Source organism: Rutidosis leptorrhynchoides, chromosome 2 (assembly GCF_046630445.1).
Source record: "Rutidosis leptorrhynchoides isolate AG116_Rl617_1_P2 chromosome 2, CSIRO_AGI_Rlap_v1, whole genome shotgun sequence".
Lineage (NCBI taxonomy): Eukaryota > Viridiplantae > Streptophyta > Magnoliopsida > Asterales > Asteraceae > Rutidosis > Rutidosis leptorrhynchoides.
The window spans coordinates 673230222-673247851 of NC_092334.1; the positions used below are offsets into that span (position 1 = coordinate 673230222).

The following is a 17630-nucleotide window of genomic DNA, read 5'->3' on the forward strand; positions in this document are numbered from 1 at the left end:
CATATTATTAAACAGTAATGTTTATATTTACCTGTTATATTTTATGTTATAATTGATACTGTTTTCTTTCAGTGACGTTTACTCGGTTGGAACCAGGAGGAAAGCTTCTGTTGGGATACCGAAAGGCTAGATCAACTACTTCCCCTGCTAACAAAAGGCTTAAAACGGTAAATTTCTATCGTTTAAATTTAATGATACTTGTATATCAAGAACTGTTTTTTGCTTAGTCGCTTATTCAATTTCTAACGATATTTCGGAAAGTTTTAACTTTATTTGAGCTGACGATCATTAATAATCAATAGGGAATGGACACAACAACCAAAAGCAAAACGTTGTCGAAGACGAAGCGCACAAAAGCTGCAAGGACGAGTTTTATAGGTGGCTCAGCTCTTAAAGTTCCATTCATTAAGAGTGATACGGTAACTGATTTATATCAATTTTGTCGATTGATAAGTTAGCAACTTTTATCAATCATGAAAATGATATTACCACTTGTGTATTTGATAAATTCACCCATATCATGCATTAGATACTTGTATTGTACATACATGTTGATCATAATTATGAGTGGATTCATCAAAAGTATGAGGAAAAATATCAACTCCCCAATCAGTATGTACTTTTAGTTACTTGGCTTCTAGACGCGTCTAAAGAAACTTAATACAGGATATATCTACAAAACAAATATAACAAACACATGTTTAACGAAAACTGAAATATTATCGTATACTTTCTAGGATCATGAAGAAGTAGAGCTTAGAACAGGGTACTTGGAAGATGATTCGTCTAGTTCCTCATCTAGCGATGATAGTTTGTTTGGTGAAGCTAAAACTGCCTCCGCATATAGCAAGAAGCCGAAAAAGGTAGCATATTTTTCTTTTCATTTCAGCATTCTATCTTCTTTTTTTTTCATACTTATCGATTCGTTGTTATTTACTTATACTATTAGTACTTATTCATAAAATTTTAACAATATAACATCTCAACCTTGTTATACTTTATAATCTATCATCATGATATATATAGAGAACTGTAAGTAAAGGCATTGTGAATGGGGATAATTCAAAGGGGAAGGCTACATCAGCTGCACCATTGATGTTTGGCATAGGGCAGACGAATGATCAGATAGGTGCTCCTTTAGATCACAAGGGTAAAGCCAAAAAAGGCCCTGGTCGCGGCAAGAGGACTAAGACGGTAAACTTCAATCGTTTAAATTAAATAATACTTAGACTATACTTTACAAGGCGTCACATTTATATTTGACTGTGGCATGTCAATTTTTTATGCCTTTAACGCCTGTTGAGGGGCATCAAATTTGACTATTTTAGGGGCATCAAATTTGACTATTTTGAGGCGTCCGTCACATATTCAACAGCAAAATTTGATACCTCATTTTTTTACCTTTTTTTTTTTTTATTTTCACACAACTTCTAATCATATTTGACTACATCATTCAAAACCTTTTCACTCAATTGACACTCAAATTTGACATTCACCATAACAGAACTTTAAAATTTGGCATTGACACGTTACGGTCAAAATCTTCTCTCTCCTCCAAAAATACAAAATTTGCCTCCACGTCAGTCAGTATAACGTGTGGTCTCATATATCAAGCACTGATTTTTGGTTAGATGTTAATTTAAATTTTTTTTTTTTTTTTGAAAGACAAGTATTTGTTAATTAATTTCTTAAAATATTTCATATAGTTATGACTTTATTTCTAACAAGTAAACTATCAGCACTGACTATTGAGCTGACGATCATTAATAATCTACAGGGAAGGAATACAGCAACCAAAAGCAAAACATTGTCGACTAGGAAGCGCACAACAGCGGCAAGGAAGAGTTATAAATGTGTCCCAATTTGTAAAGTTCCATACATGGAGAGTGATACGGTATTTAAATTTAATATCAATTTCTTCGATTGACAAGCTAGCAACTTTTATCAAAATGCAGTTTTAGTTACTTGGTTTCTAGACGCGCTTAAAAAAACTTAACACAATATATATCTAGAAAACAAAAATAACAAACACATGGATTACTTTTTAGGATCCTGAAGAAGCAGCGCTTAGAACAGGATACATGGAAAATGATACGTTTAGTTCCTCATCTAGCGATGGTAGTCTGTTCGGTGAAGCTAAAACTACTACTCAACATAGCAAGAAGTCGAAAGAGGTAGTATATTGTTCTTTTCAGTTCAACATTCAATTTTTACCATAATTATTAATTAGTTGTTAATCAGTTACTGCTTATTACTACTTACTCATAACTTTTGACACTATAACATATATAGGGAACTGTAAGTAAAGGCATTGTTATTGAGGATAATTCAAAGGGAAAGGCTACATCAGCTGCACCATTGATGTTTGGGATAGGGCAGGCTAATGATCAGATAAGTGCTCCTTCAGATCATAAGGGTAAAGCCAAAAAAGTCCCTGCTCTCGGCAAGAGGACTAAAACGGTAAATTTCTATGGTTTAAATAAGGTGATACTTATATATCAAGCATTGATTTTTGGTTAGCTGTTATTTCTATTTCTAAACAAATTTCATATAGTTTTGACTTTATTATAACAAGTAGTCATTAATAATCTATAGGGAAGAGGTACAACAACCAAAAGCAAAACATTGTCGAATAGGAAGCGCACAGAAGCTGCAAGTAAGAGTTATAAAGGTGTCACAACTCATAAAGTTCCATTCTTGGAGAGTGATACGGTATTTGATTTTATATCAATTTCGTCGATTGATAACTTAGAAACTTTTATCATTGTTTTAGTTACTTGGCTTCTAGACGCGCTTAAAGAAACTTATTAAATTAGATATCGACAAAACAAAAATAAGAAACACATGTTTAACAGAAACTGAAATATTATCGATTGCTTTCTAGGATCCCCAAGAATTCGAGCTTAAAACAGGGTACCTGCAAAATGATATGTCTAGTTCCTCATCTAGCGATGGTAGTCTGTTCGGTGAACCTAAAACTACCTCCACATATAGCAAGAAACCGAAAAAGGTACAAGTAGTATTTTTGTTCTTTTCATTTCAGCATTCTATTTTTCTCATAGTTATAAATTAATTGGTATTCAATTACTTCTTATTACTCTCTCTCTGCACAAATTAAGTGTCCACCTTAGTGGTTATATCTGTCTCAAAATAATTGTCCACTTCCAAAAAATTAATACTAAATATTATTAAACTCCTCATTTTGTCATCATTTGTTTTTCTCAATCATTCATTTATATAAAAAAAAATCAGTCAAACTTACCTAAAATAAATGGGCAAAACTGACATTTATCCAATCGATATTTAATCAACAAAAATTCCAGGGGTCATTTAAAATGGGACGGAGAGAGTTGTACTTATTCATAAAATTTGGACAACGGAACATATCAACCTTGTTAGTGTTCTAATGATTATGACATATATTATATATAGGGAGCGATAACTAAAGGCGTTATTGGGGATAATTCAAAGGAAAAGGCTACATCAGCTGCAACTTTAATGTTTGAGTTAGGGCAGACTAATGATCAGATAAGTGCTCCTTCAGATCATAAAGGTAAAGCCAAAAAAGTTTCTGGTCGCGGCAAGAGAAAAAGTTGCGGGGTTAAGATAGACTCGAGGTGCGAAAGTGGTGATAACAAGTGGGCTAAAAAGGCGAAAAGGTCAATCCTGGAACCTGGATCATCCAGAAAAGTGGTCCCGCGGATCACGAATATTGTTTGTAGAGAGAACAAAGATACCAAAACGGGTCACAAGGAGTTGCCAATGGGTCAGGCAATTAGCATTCACAATCCAAGTGATCAGCCAGGACCATCTCAAACGACGGTTAACCAAAACGCAAACAGCTTGTCAGGTTCGGAATCTAAAATTTTAAACTTTGACTTGAATGAGCTTCCACCACCTGAATCCGATGAAGAGCTCTAGGCGATGAGGTGGCGAGATATGTGCAATGTTGTTGTGGTAGTTGCAGGTTTTTTTTTTTAGACAATTAAAACTAAGAGATATGCAGATTAGACATTTTAGTTTTGTTATTTTGTTTCTTTTTTATTGTGTTAGTTTATTATATTTTGTGGATCATATCTTGAATGCTATGTGTTTTTGCTGCTTTTAACTAATGAGTTATGACTCTGAATAATTAAGATATTGTGAACCAATGCTTAATGCATCTTATAAGATTTATAACATATAATCTAACAAGTTATTTTACTTAGATGGATAAATGGCTAATATATATTATATGGTAACAATAATACAAGATATACATCTCATGTATTACACAAAAACCTGTTACTCCTGTAATAAAGTTTTAGGGATCAACAAAATCTATATACAAAGACCGATTACATGTTCAATAAACAAACACATGAATCAAATGTTTTATAATCTATGTAGTTTTACTCATTCCAATTGGCTATCAGCACACACTATAACATATCAAAAAAGTAAAAAACTCGATTAGAATTACTTACTAAAGCCGTCTTCTAAAGTTTCGAGTTGTAGATTGATACGTACGAACTAAAAGGCCAACACCAATCCCGACACCAAGACAAATCCCGAGGCCTATACCAACACCGACCCTCACACCAGCATTAAACCATGTGAGTTCTCCATCTTCACCTTCCATGTACTCGTTTTGATTCCAATGCAAGCTGTTGTTGTAGTCATACTCATTTTCACTCTTGTATGGTCCGTATTCAGGTTCCTACATGCCCCAACAGATTGTCATTAGTCATTACATATAAACTTGATTAATTGGTTTTATTGTTATAAACCATCTACAACGGTCACTAGTATATACTAAAGTCGTATACATTTAATAAAGATAACCTGAATACTCCGTACTCGGTCAAAACTCAGTCAAACTCGGCCAAAACTCAGGAATAATCACAAAATCGGTCAAACTCCGCCAAAACTCGGGATTACTCGGAAAGGTCGGTCAAAAGTTGGTCAAAGTCAAACTTGGTCAATATACAAGTACTCGCCCGAGTTGCCGAAATCTCCCTAAAAAGTGCCGACCGAGAACTCCCGAGTAGCGATTTTTCCAACCATGCTTTGTGCACAAGAAACTCTTCAACAAGAACCAAACCAAAAACAGAGGAAATGATAGCTTAACTAAGCTAAATCTTATGCATCTTATATCAAGTCTAAATAAATGGCATATATTCTCGATTTAAAAATAGTGCTTGAAACTTGAAATATCGATAAGGCAAAAGAGTACTAATGCCTATTACTTATAAATGCAAAGACCATATATTGTTATAAATGGGTAACTTTACAACAACAAAACCAATACCACATAAGTGGTGTATGAGGGAGGTGAGATGTAAACAATCCTTCCCCTATCCGAAAATAAAGACAAGTCATTTCTCCACCCAGAGTGAAAACACACTCAAAAGTGGAGAAAGTCATCTCTCTCTAGTCGACGGATAGAGAGATTGCTTCCGAGTGGACCTCCGGCCAATAAGTAGGAAAAAAATTTTAAAAAAATAAAATAAAATTGAGACGCCATGAAGATGGTAAAATCAAATTTTCATGGGTTTTAAATCCTGCCTGAAATTTAATTTAGGCTCTAAGAGTCAATTAAGTCGTCAATAAATCGACGCTTGTTGTCGACTCAATAACTAGAGCCGTAAATGGGTAACTTTGTTACCAGAAATTATTAATATACACACTGTACTAACAAAACAGATCAAGAAAAATCACTAAAATGGATGATTTTGTCAAAAAAAACATATTTTCATTCATTATAGGGTTCTATCATAAATAAAAACAAAAAAAATGTTCGGACCTACAAATATACGGAATAGTAAGGAACAGAGGGTGGCGATTTGGACCCAGTTACTTATGAATGGGCCGATTCGAGTTGTGTGTGTCTATATACACAATTACCTAAGAATGAAGCATGTCTAATGAGTCAAACAAGTAAAATGGGTCAACTGTCATAAAAGGTATTTTTGATCATACAACCAACTAAATTTCATTACTTAAACAATTTATAGAATAAATGTAATACTATATTTTATGTTACATACTTGACCCATACCCTGTTCATAATCAGTTAAGAAAATCAGACATAATGCTTCAGATCACAACTATCTAAAGTATTTCAACCAAGAAACTACACTTGTTGGCTCGTTACCCGACTCGCCCATTTTACCACCAATATATGAACGAATAATTTAACCAATAAAAATGACCTTAACCACATATATAAGCATGTAACACATTCTTCTAACACCATAAGTACCTGAAGATCAAGATCATGTCCGTTTGCAACATCTTTTCGAGATTCAGCCACCTCACCCTCTGGAATCGGATCCAACAACCCTTTTCGATTTTGCATCTTCCTTTGACTAATCTGCAAAGTCTTGGTCAAGATTATAGGCGAACCCATAAACGAGCCTGCAACATAAACTTCAATCATAGGCAACAACGAATCACAAGCCGTAATTTTCTTCCCCTTCATAACCCTAGAATTAGCACCAATCATCGATTCACATTTCATACTCCATCTCTCAGCATCAAAACCGTTGTTACTTTTCGACATCTCCAAAACACCCGAAATAACAAGATCTTCACCATCAAAAACATCAAATTTAACACTCCCCGATAATCTTATACTATCCGTACTCACAAACGTAGCTTCTTCAAACTTTTTGTCAACTCGATTTCGTTTTAGACGACACGAACTTCCAGGTGAGTCAAGATTGCATCTTTTTTTGTTGACTTCGAGGATAGTATCGGGGTCTAACGGTATATGACTGAGAGTAAGATATTCAGGTGTGTAGCCTTCCACCATAAAATTGCTAATTCGAACATAGAACACGCGTATATCAAACCAAGCTAGTAACGGTTTTGCGAATGTGTAGGCTTGATGATTTGGATATTTGATAATCTGAAGGTTGTTTTTCGTCGATCCATTTGAATTCTCCATGTTTATGTGAGCTTTATCCTCATGCCCTGCTACAGAAACAAACATTTGAAATTCAACGATCGAATTGAATCAACAGGTCATAGCAAAAAATTTAATCTTTATGATGTATATTCTGATCTGACACTTAACTAAACGAATACACAAAATTATAGTCTACAGACACCACATATATTATATATTACATTTACATATACACATGATTTGATATGATGATATGAAGCATGAAAGCACAAAATAACAAATACAAAAGCACATACTAATAATCTATGCAAAAACATATATAACACACACCAGAAAACAAGCATACAGACCCAATATTGTTATTAATAATAATATTGGCGTGTATTTTTGTGTATGTAATGCTTAATTGATAGTCGGCAATCAGTAATATTATTCTTAAGTGTCAATAAAATCCAAAAAATATAAAGACAAAATAAACCAAAAACAAATATGTTAACAATTAATGAAATTAACTTACCCAAGATAAAGTATACCTCTGGCCACCCACTTTGAAAAGATATTGTAATCAAATACAAGCCACGGGTTAATTCTTTAATCGCTATCAAGAAATCGCTTTAGATCTCCTTGTGATTGAAACCCTAAAAAGATTGAAACTTTTTGGGTGCAATTTAAAGAAAACGGAGCTACTTGAAAGATTGCATATATATCTACAAGACCCAGATGTTGGAATAAGAAAATATCTGTATCTATATACGCCTATGAATATGAATACACTGTATATTGATGGTGATGTACAAAGGGGGAACTTATCCAGACAACAAAAATTAGAATTAGCAAACAATAATAATATTTGGGTCAGCAGAAAAGATGGTCGGTTCAAACATCCCGGGATTATTGGGCAAGTAAATAACATACAAGTTACTTGTTCATCAAGGATATTTGAGTTCTTTTTATTGGCCTCGTGTCTCTTTATAATCTTTTGTACTCATAATTTGTTGTATTTGTTTGCTTTTAGTTTCTTAGTTTTGTCTCGGTTTAGGTTAGGTGAGTCTCAGTCTAAATAGTTAGTTAGTTAGCTGCATTCTAGATACGAGCCTCATCAGATCCTCGTTTGTATTTCTTGTTGAATTCTTTTTCTTTTCGAAAACGTTTTTCGTTGCTATAAAGTTTTTGTTATTTTCGCCCAAAAAAAGTTGATTCAAGGGTAAACTAGACCATACACAACGGATCGTTAAATCCAAACTCTAACAAGTTGAAAAAATTAACGCCCGTTAATGCCACTAATAGGGTTAGGACTGACGCTGCACAGTCACATTTTCTAACGGAATTTTTATGGGGCATTTGATTTCTTTTCAACCAATCACAATTTAATACCACTTTATATAATTATTAAATTATTAATTATTATTTTCTAAGCAAACTTCCTATCATAATTTACCACAACACCCAAAACACTCAAATATAACATTCATTACTATTTAACTTTAATATTCAACATTATCAAGTCACAGTCACAATTGCGGGCTGTCTTAGAAAACTTCTTATACTCCGTATTAGTAGACAAAATTAGGTTGAGTTCGTCGAGTTTGTTAAAAATACTAATATTATCCTATATTAAAATACTTTTGTACGTGCATTCTTAAACTTTTAAAAGAAAAATATAATGATGGAAGCTAATAAAGGTTTTAAAAACAAAAAGAAGAAACTCAGAATTTTAGTTGGGAAGAAAAGAAATGATTTTGAAAGAAAAAATTGTTTTTTATGAGTTTTTCTAAGGAACGAAATAGAAAAAAGTGAAAGAAAAATCGCGCTTAATTTTATCGCCAGTGGTTTCTTTTAAATCGGAAGGATCTCACTTCCTTCCCTTCGTTATTCTTCATTTCATTTTTTTTCTTTCTTAAAATACTCAAGAACAAAAAAACTCGAAAACAGACCGTACCACCTTACTATTAGAAAAATTGGTTAAAAAGTTCGTTACACCGATATTTTGACACAATTTAATATATGATAGAATGATATACATTAAAAACTAGTTGATGGGTTTTGTAGTCTTTGACCAGGGCTTTAAAATTAACTAAGGTGTGTCCAAAACGGATTAAAAGCGAATGAGATATCATATTTCAAAGTTGCTTGTTTAGTGCACAATGTGATTGAAGTGACAGTTGATCCCACATCGCCCCAAAGAGGAATTTTTGGGTGATATATATTTGATTGACTCTAAGCTAGGTTAAGATGTTGTGTTACTCATATTAAAGTTTGGGTGAGGATTATTTGATTGACTCAACCAGTTTCCTTCTTGATCTTGTTTTGCACTAGAAACAAACCTTATGATATTGCAAAACACACACGCAATGAACACTTGTAGCACCAAATACCATATGTTTTTCCAGTTTTCCTCTTGTAACAAAAACCGTCTCCCCGCTTCGAATCATTTGTAAGTGTTTCAAGTCCGGCAATACGTTGTATTGAACCGGTGTAGTATGGGAACATACGAAGAATCTGTTTCAAGGAATTGTGTTAAATACAAAGCCAGTTTCATTTGGTTTGATGTTTTTTTCATTCCCGGTCTGATTATTTGCTATGAATGTTTTGCTATGAATGTTTATAACTTGATTATCAATCTGATGTGATACGTATGTTCGTCTTTTAACTCCGTATGCATATTATCACATTAAGAATTAGTATAGTTGAGAATATTTGTGATCCACAACAACCAATAGAGAGTCAGGCGTTCGACTCCCGTGGGGTGCAACATTGCACACAAAGTTGCTCCTTTACCCTCGAATTCCACCCAAGGGTGCCTTCCGCACATCGCGTTTTGGGGGCAGTGGGGGAGGGGGGTTTTACCGCCCATGCCCTTGGATAGGTCCGGATTTCCTTCTGGGCAGTAATTGGGGGCGAATTATGCAACTGCGGGAGATGAACGCGTGAGTGGTTAAGTCCCTCTGGGTGATCTCGTACAACTGTTAAATAAAACAACCAATAGGCAAACTAGGTTTGTAACTATAAACAATGTGTTGTTCGATTAATACGAATATCTGTGATCCACAACAACCTAAAATAAGTTTAACTAGGTATGACAGAAAAATCACCATTCTGTTTTGATACATAATAATAAAATAATAATAATAAATGTTAAACCACGCAATAAGTAGGGATGGCATCGGGTCGGGTTTGGTCGGGTATAGGCAATACCAAACCCAAACCCGATTAAGAAACTCACTCCCAAACCCGGGTCCATACCCGGCGGGTAACCATTAACTAATTAACTGTCGGGTAACGGATTTCCCCACGGATAATCGGGTAACCATTTAATTCAAATCAAATTAAATTAAATGTTAAAGAATTTACAAGCTACATTACTAACTGAGATTAAAATGTTAAATAATTAAATGTTAAAGAATCTTGTTGTGCAACTTGTTCATAGTAGCATCCAAGGATTAATCTCAGTTACATGTATGTACTCGGATGTAATGTATGCATGTTTTTATTGTCCATTTTGGTGGATCTTATGAAGTGGGCTAGTAGGATATAAGTCCAGGTTGGTATTTGTTTGTAACTTTCAATGTAATATATTGAATAAACTAATTGGGTATATGGGTCGGGCATACGGGTCGGGTATATGAGTTTTTATTTAAAACTAAACCCGAGCCCGAACCTGCGGAAAAATGTAAACCTATACCCATACCCGAACCTAAACCCGTATACCCGAACCAAACTCGGACCAATAATATCGGGTTTCGGGTTTACCCATTGAGTAGAGGTATTTTTGCCATCCCTAGCAATAAGACTTTATACAGTCATCTTGCTGTATGTATGTAGTGTGATTTATAATTCACTATGAGTCTATGACTATGCACATATAAGGATAAATGTCTTATAAGAACAAAGTGGACAAGAGTTGACTGTTAATATTGCACATGTAAACGACACCGAACTTCCATGGTAGCTGTTAACCGCATTTACACCATCCAGGTCTTCAAAATGACAAAACCATCGGTATACATTTCCTTATCAAATGCTACATTTTCATCACAAATTTAAAAACCCTCACATCGAAATCAACATATAGAATCATCTTTTCGCGCCACCACGTCAGAAAGAAACCAACACCTGGTGTGATTGTTTCCCTTTCAACCTTTGTAACCTCCGAAAGTTTTTCTTCACTCGTCACAAAGGAGAGAGATTTACGTATGGGCAATTTTTACACCTGTTGGTAGTCGAATATATACAGAGGTTGCATGCAATGAAAGTACATTTATAACGGATTTCATCTAATTTGACTCGATTGAGGTTGATAGTTGGATCGTCACAATCAATCATATTGGGCATCATCCATTGATCCATTATATTAAAAGAGTGCAATGACAAAGCATCATGATTTATAGTTTTGAAAGCAACATCAAACAAACGGATTATATTAACCATATCATTAACATCCCACAAAGACCAAATTCGTAACTAATATTCTAGTTCATGATACTGGATGTATTTGCATAATGATCACTTATAAGTAAAACTTACAGTATAACACTAGTTTAAGTCTGTAAACATAGTAGAGATAACTGGCCTATATAACTATGCTTATATAATGATAATAGATGTAACCCCTTTCAACAAAAACTAAAAGCCCTAGCAAAATTGTAACTTTAAGAAAGCTTAGCCAAAATTTTGAACCATGGGATTAATATTTGGTTACAAAAAAGATGAAAGACGCCCAGATGGATACCAAGCTCTCTTGATTGCAGAGATTGAAGACAAAACAAACCTGCTGCTTTTGAAGCCACAATTTTCAACCTGCTAAAGAAACATATTTCATTAAGAATTCAGAAAATATTAGATGCATAATATGATTGTGCAGATATTATTTAGAGATGACCATAGTGACCCATTTACAGTTCAGTTTATGTATATATATTCAATGGATTACATGGATCAAATGTCATGAAAATTACATTTTTAAATAGACAACATCCTAAAAGATTATTCATTATAATATATATATATATATATATATATATATATATATATATATATATATATATATATATATATATATATATATATATATATATATGCATAATATGATTGTGCAGATATTATTTAGAGATGACCATAGTGACCCATTTACAGTTCAGTTTATGTATATATTCAATGGATTACATGGATCAAATGTCATGAAAATTACATTTTTAAATAGACAACATCCTAAAAGATTATTCATTATATATATATATAGGGGCAGGATCAATGGGGAAGTAACCAATCGGGGGAAGCGGGGGGAAGCAAATTTTTTTTTTTTTTTTTCGTTTTTTTTGAATTTTTTTTTTTCCGGCATCAAGATCACACGAAAATATGAACATTTAGAAGAGACACTTCGTGATGAATGTTATTATTTAGGCGGGAAAACGATCGACAAAAATAACATTCAAGATAATATTGTTCGTGAAGAATATGAACGTTTTTTTTCTTCATGTTTTGTGAAGTAAAATTTAGCCCGATTTAGAGTTTAGGGTTTAGGGTTTGGTGTTTTGGGTTTATGGAATAAACCCAAAACACCAAACCCCAAACCCCAAACCCTAAACCCTAAACCCTAAACTCTAAACCGTTCGTGTTAAAAACTCAATCTAAATCCTAAATCTAAACCCTAAATCTAAACCCTAAACCCTAAATTTCTAAACCCTAATATCTAAACCCTATAAACCCTAATATCTAAACCCCAATAGCTAAAACCTCAAAATACACTCGAAAAACACGATAATTGTTATATATTACTTCTTCGAACGTTTTCCCGCCAAAATAAAAACATTTATCACGAAGTGTCTCTACTAAATGTTCATATTTTCATCTCATCTCTAATGTTCGTGAACAAAGTTTTTTCAAAAAACCAAAAAAAAAAGTTTTTGCTTCCCCCCGAATGGTTACTTCCCTCTTGATCCTACCATATATATATATATATATATATATATATATATATATATACACACACAATGGAAGTTATAATTATGCACTTTACTAATCATATTATATAAATACTTGAAGATTTATGCACATACGATTGTGATGATCCTTTTCTACAGGCGTAGAAAATTTACCCAGTTTTTTTATAAATGAGTTGATTTGGTTATGTTTTATCTTTATATAGGAGTCAAACAAGCATCATTAAGGAGTTAGACTAAAAGAAAACATGTCAAAAGTTTCCTAAAGTGCACTTTTTTATGCGTAAACCACATGTAGTCCTGTTCCACATTACTATAATTTTAGACATTCTTTAATTACATAATGATAATAATTTTCAATCTTTCTTTTCTGACCCATAACCTGACCCGCCGCTTTGCAACCTCTATATTTATCACATGATGGACGCACCTGATGAGTCAGCGGCTAGTTTTATGATTCCTCTCTTTCTTATACCGAGCCTGGTCTGGATCAAACCCACCTTCATTAGCTCCATACACAGCCCATGATGGAGTAACAGCCATGTACTCATTACTTCCAAAAGATTTTCCCGAAGCCACCTGATTTTTAATGTTGGATAAAAATAAAGATCATTAGATACACTAAAAAAATCTAATGCTTACAATTAAAAAAAAAAAAAAAAAAAAAAAAAAAAAAACTACTAACCAAGTCATGAAACTTCTCATAATCTATCCATGTGTGCAACAGACCATTAATCTTGAACTTGTCAACTTTAGCTAGAAGAATACAACATGAATGAGCGTGTTCACAAGCAACCTCATACTCTCCGTTGCTTTTCTCGGCTAATGCCTCAGAAAAGGCTTTGACATCAGCATGCCATGGCACGTTCTCCATTGTCAACTTTGATGTAGCAGACCTGCAATAATTATCGGTTATAATAAGCAACGTAACTACTAACGGGGCAGATCTATGGGACAAAAATGGGTCAAAACACGTGATCTTTTGGTATGGGTAGAAATGGATCTGATTGAGCTAAAAGACAAAACACTTTTCTAAAGCAACTTGTATAACAAAAGCTTAGAAAAGATATACCATTTCATTAGAAGTCATTTAAGAGGTCTTATGCATTTCCATTTCCAAAACAATTAAAGTGTATCTTACCCAATCAACACATTTCCGATTATTTTATTTTGCATGTTTGACCTGGACTGACCCATTCATAAATAAATGGCTCAAAATTGCCACCTCTAAGAATAATTATAAGGAATGCAAGAGAAGGAGGCAGCTTTTATTTCAGGAAAAGTGCTTACGTTCCACAATAGGTAACACCTTTGATTTCAACAAAATCAGGGTTTCCAATGGCAAAGAGGCTAGAATAGGCATCTACGTCCTCTGCATTCCATCCTTTAACAAGTGTCAAACGATACACAGTTCTCTGTTGCTTATCCTTCAAAGCTTTTAAAGAATCCTGTATGTGTATTATACATTAATAATGCAACACAATGTAAACATCTTACTTCAGTAAAAATAATAATCAATTTTGGTTTTGTTTTAACATTAGATTATGTAACAAATTATCAATAGTCAGTTTCTAGTGTTCAAAGAAGGTACATACAACAAACCGTTCCCAGAAGTCGCCAAAGAGTGGTCTGTCAATCGCCTTCATACTGTCCTTTGTTCCAGCATCAACACTAACATATAACTGCACACCTCAAGAAAGGAAGCCGAGTAAATACATATAGAAAAAACAGCAATGCGCTCATAGTTACTCATAAACCAATGTATAAAAGTTAAGGGGAATGCTTTACAAACCTGAGTAATCGGTTTTAGTGACGCAATCTTCTCAGGAAACTGTGCATTTGTCACAAGAAATGTAGAAATTCGCCTTTGGTGGAGCTCGTCAACAAGTGTATTGATCTCGGGATACATGATTGGCTCCCCAACGAGTGATAACGCACAATGCCTGGGCGACAGGCCTTCTGCCAAGCGCTCTGATGTAACACCTGTAAATTAGAAAAAATTAAAAATTTCAGGGGCGGATCCGTAGTTTCTACAAGTTACGGGCCTGTTATGTAGTTTCCAAATAATTAGAACATGTTTTGTAATTTGTTATAATGCAGATACGAAACACCAACCTGGAACTCCTTTCATTTGCTTAATCATTTTCTTATGTTGTTCTAAAGCAGAATTAACAATCATCAAAGGATCATCCATCTTCCACTGCCAACTTTTTCCAACAGGATTAGTGTGATGCCTCCAACAGAAAACACATTTATTCGCACATGCCAAACTTGGTGTTGCCTCCATACACCTGTTACCATAAAAGTAAAATATTCAAATTTTTAAAACAATTATGTTGAATAAACAATTTCATCTTTAAATGTCACAATTGCCTACCAAATGCATAAAATCAACTACATTTCCTAATTCCTTTAGTTGGACACGAATGTGTTGACATCTATTCTATTATTGGTAAGAGTTTTATGCATTTTAGATTCCATTTTTAGTTACTATTGACCCCTTTGACCCGTAAAAGATTAAACATAACTAGAAAACAAACCAAAACCAAAACCAAAACGAGCCAAAGTTGCTACATCTATAGCAACAGTAGAAGAAAAATATAGAGCCATTGTTAAACAGTCCTAAAAAATAACAGCATAACAGATCAACTACCTATAGATGTTGAAAGAGTTCAACAGTATCAACCATTTACGTATCTACTATAGACAGTATTCACATCAACAAGTAAATTCCCCAACACAATTTTATGGAAAATTATAGCAAGTTGCCAAATTTATAATAGAATTATTCCATATAGATGCTACAACGAATCTAATGCGCACCTGTGACTCTCGATTCCATAGAAAGAATGCTTATAGCAACCTCCACGACCTCTAAGCTGCGATTTCGTCCACCTACATATTTTAACACCACTATGCGAACCAATAATCTTATAACCCTGCATTTCACTCAAACAATAAACATGAACACTTACAATTAAAACCGTAATCACTTAAACAAGGTAAGCTAATAACCATATATAAAATTAAATCTACCTGTTTTGTCAAACTAGCCCTAATCACCGGAGTCACCATTTCCTTCACCCCATTCTTTTTCCCATTACTTGATATCACTCCCATATCTTTCTTCGAAGGCGCTTTCCCTGCAATATCTTCTAAATCAACAATATCACTCTGTACTTCATCATCTTCATCATCATCCTCATAATCATCATCATCATAATCATAAACTGAATTATTTCCTTCGAGTAAATCACTCGGATTTCCACTGAATTCACCTGATTTCAAAACCCTAATCACATCCTCACTCCAAACACTAAAAACCTTATCTAACTCTCCCTCATCAACATCTCCTTCAAAAAATGGCAAAATCTCGACCGCGCCAAGCGCTCGCATCTCGCGCGAAAAACGTTTTCCGACTTCATTAAACTTATCACCATAAACCCTACTTCCAACACCAAACACAGCAAACTTGCAGTCCTTAAGTAACGATGATCCTACTCTAAAATCCTCAGCACTTTCATTTAACCAATTTGATAAAAACACACCGTTCGCCGGTGGATTACCGTCTTGCCACGTGGACACGACATATAAAACTAGGGTTTCTTTATGCAAGTCTTCAGGTTCGTAATTGGTAGCGTCAATTAGGTCAAATGATAGGTTGTTTGTGATTAATTTGTTGTGTAGACGTTGAGCTAGGGTTTTGGAAGTGTTTGTTTCGGAAATGAAGATGATTTTTCCTTTTTGAGGTGTTGTGGTGAGATTAGGGTTTGAGGAGTGTTTGAGGCGGCGGAGACTTCGGGATTTGTAGAAGCAGTAGGCGGTGGTGGCGGTGAGGATGGCGAGGATTGTGATGTGTGCTGCGCTGGTGGTGGTGGTTACAGCGGCGGTGGGAGTAGCGGCGGCGGTAGGCATTGTTGTGGTGGCGCGTGGGTGTACGGAAGTATCAAGTGTTTGTATGAAGTTGTGTTAATACGATGATCATAGCGTTGGTAAAACTTGATTTTTAGTAAAAAGACAACAATACATCAACCAAATAACCGTATGATACCGTATATATACCGTATGATAACTAGCAAAAACTAGTAATTTGATCGAATAATCTCTTGATTTAACGCTAATGCTTCTGAATGATTTATAAGTAAACTAGTTGTGAATGACAATAAGTGATTTGATAATTATTTAGGATTATATATAGGAAGTTGATCTCTAGTTCTCCACACACAACTTTTTGATCAATCTACACTTAGTTTACTATATCATACCCTTAATTATATTTAAAATAATATTATAAGTTCAATTTCTTAAATTAAAATTTAGAGGTAAAACTGTGAATTTTTGAAATAAAAGTGTAGATGGATTAAAAAGTGGTGTGTGAGAATCACTTCCCATATATAAAATTACTACTTTTTTATTAATATTTTACATTAATAAAAACAATATAGTTATCTGATAAGTAATTTTGATATAATTTAAAAAGATCTTATATAAAATTTAAGTGATTAATGGTTAAAAAGTATCTCAGCTCTAAATGATTCAACAACGAATAATTCACCATTCAATGGTGATGCATGCACCATTCAAGTCCACATGTCATTCAGATGTTATAAACAAACGCGTTAATGATTCAGCATTCAACACTGAACAATTCCATTAAGACGTATTCAAACGCATCTTAAGTGACGCAATAATCCTTGTAGGACATTAAGCTCAATAAACACTAAGTAAACGAACCCTTATTCCAAACCATTGAATCACTCTTATATAAGTTCGTCTTAATAATTTAAAGGCCCTAGACG

General features: G+C 34.0%; 2 protein-coding genes across 5 annotated transcripts; both read right to left on the bottom strand.

Moving 5' to 3' along the window:
• Positions 1 to 4241: 4241 nt before the first annotated feature.
• LOC139893932 (uncharacterized protein At1g01500-like) lies at positions 4242 to 7598 on the bottom strand. 3 transcript variants are annotated; one of them, XM_071877134.1, is made up of 3 exons: positions 7426 to 7598; positions 6245 to 6960; positions 4242 to 4699 (listed from the first exon to the last, which is right to left on the bottom strand). In XM_071877134.1, exons 2-3 carry the CDS (start codon positions 6929 to 6931, stop codon positions 4466 to 4468), a joined length of 921 nt encoding a protein of 306 aa, XP_071733235.1. In that variant the 5' UTR covers positions 6932 to 6960; positions 7426 to 7598; the 3' UTR covers positions 4242 to 4465. The 3 variants fall into 3 exon arrangements, with proteins under 3 accessions (XP_071733235.1, XP_071733234.1, XP_071733233.1); XM_071877133.1 differs by having other exon boundaries at positions 6245 to 6957; positions 7410 to 7598; XM_071877132.1 differs by having other exon boundaries at positions 4243 to 4699; positions 7410 to 7598.
• A 3720-nt stretch (positions 7599 to 11318) lies between these two features.
• Positions 11319 to 16855, bottom strand: LOC139893933 (S-adenosyl-L-methionine-dependent tRNA 4-demethylwyosine synthase). 2 transcript variants are annotated; one of them, XM_071877135.1, is made up of 9 exons: positions 15868 to 16855; positions 15655 to 15770; positions 14947 to 15122; positions 14624 to 14814; positions 14427 to 14513; positions 14122 to 14279; positions 13517 to 13727; positions 13262 to 13410; positions 11319 to 11689 (listed from the first exon to the last, which is right to left on the bottom strand). In XM_071877135.1, exons 1-8 carry the CDS (start codon positions 16744 to 16746, stop codon positions 13270 to 13272), a joined length of 1959 nt encoding a protein of 652 aa, XP_071733236.1. In that variant the 5' UTR covers positions 16747 to 16855; the 3' UTR covers positions 11319 to 11689; positions 13262 to 13269. The 2 variants fall into 2 exon arrangements, with proteins under 2 accessions (XP_071733236.1, XP_071733237.1); XM_071877136.1 differs by having other exon boundaries at positions 11319 to 11692.
• Between the last annotated feature and the right edge of the window lie 775 nt (positions 16856 to 17630).

Coding starts and splice junctions, on each gene's coding strand:
- LOC139893932 (XM_071877134.1), bottom strand. CDS start 6,931: ATGGAGAATTCAAATGGATCGACGAAAAACAACCTTCAGATTATCAAA. Junction 4,700..6,244: donor GACATGATCTTGATCTTCAG/GTACTTATGGTG, acceptor TGGGGCATGTAG/GAACCTGAATACGGACCATA.
- LOC139893933 (XM_071877135.1), bottom strand. CDS start 16,746: ATGCCTACCGCCGCCGCTACTCCCACCGCCGCTGTAACCACCACCACC. Junction 14,514..14,623: donor CACTAAAACCGATTACTCAG/GTTTGTAAAGCA, acceptor TGAGGTGTGCAG/TTATATGTTAGTGTTGATGC. Junction 13,411..13,516: donor ATGAGAAGTTTCATGACTTG/GTTAGTAGTTTT, acceptor ATTAAAAATCAG/GTGGCTTCGGGAAAATCTTT.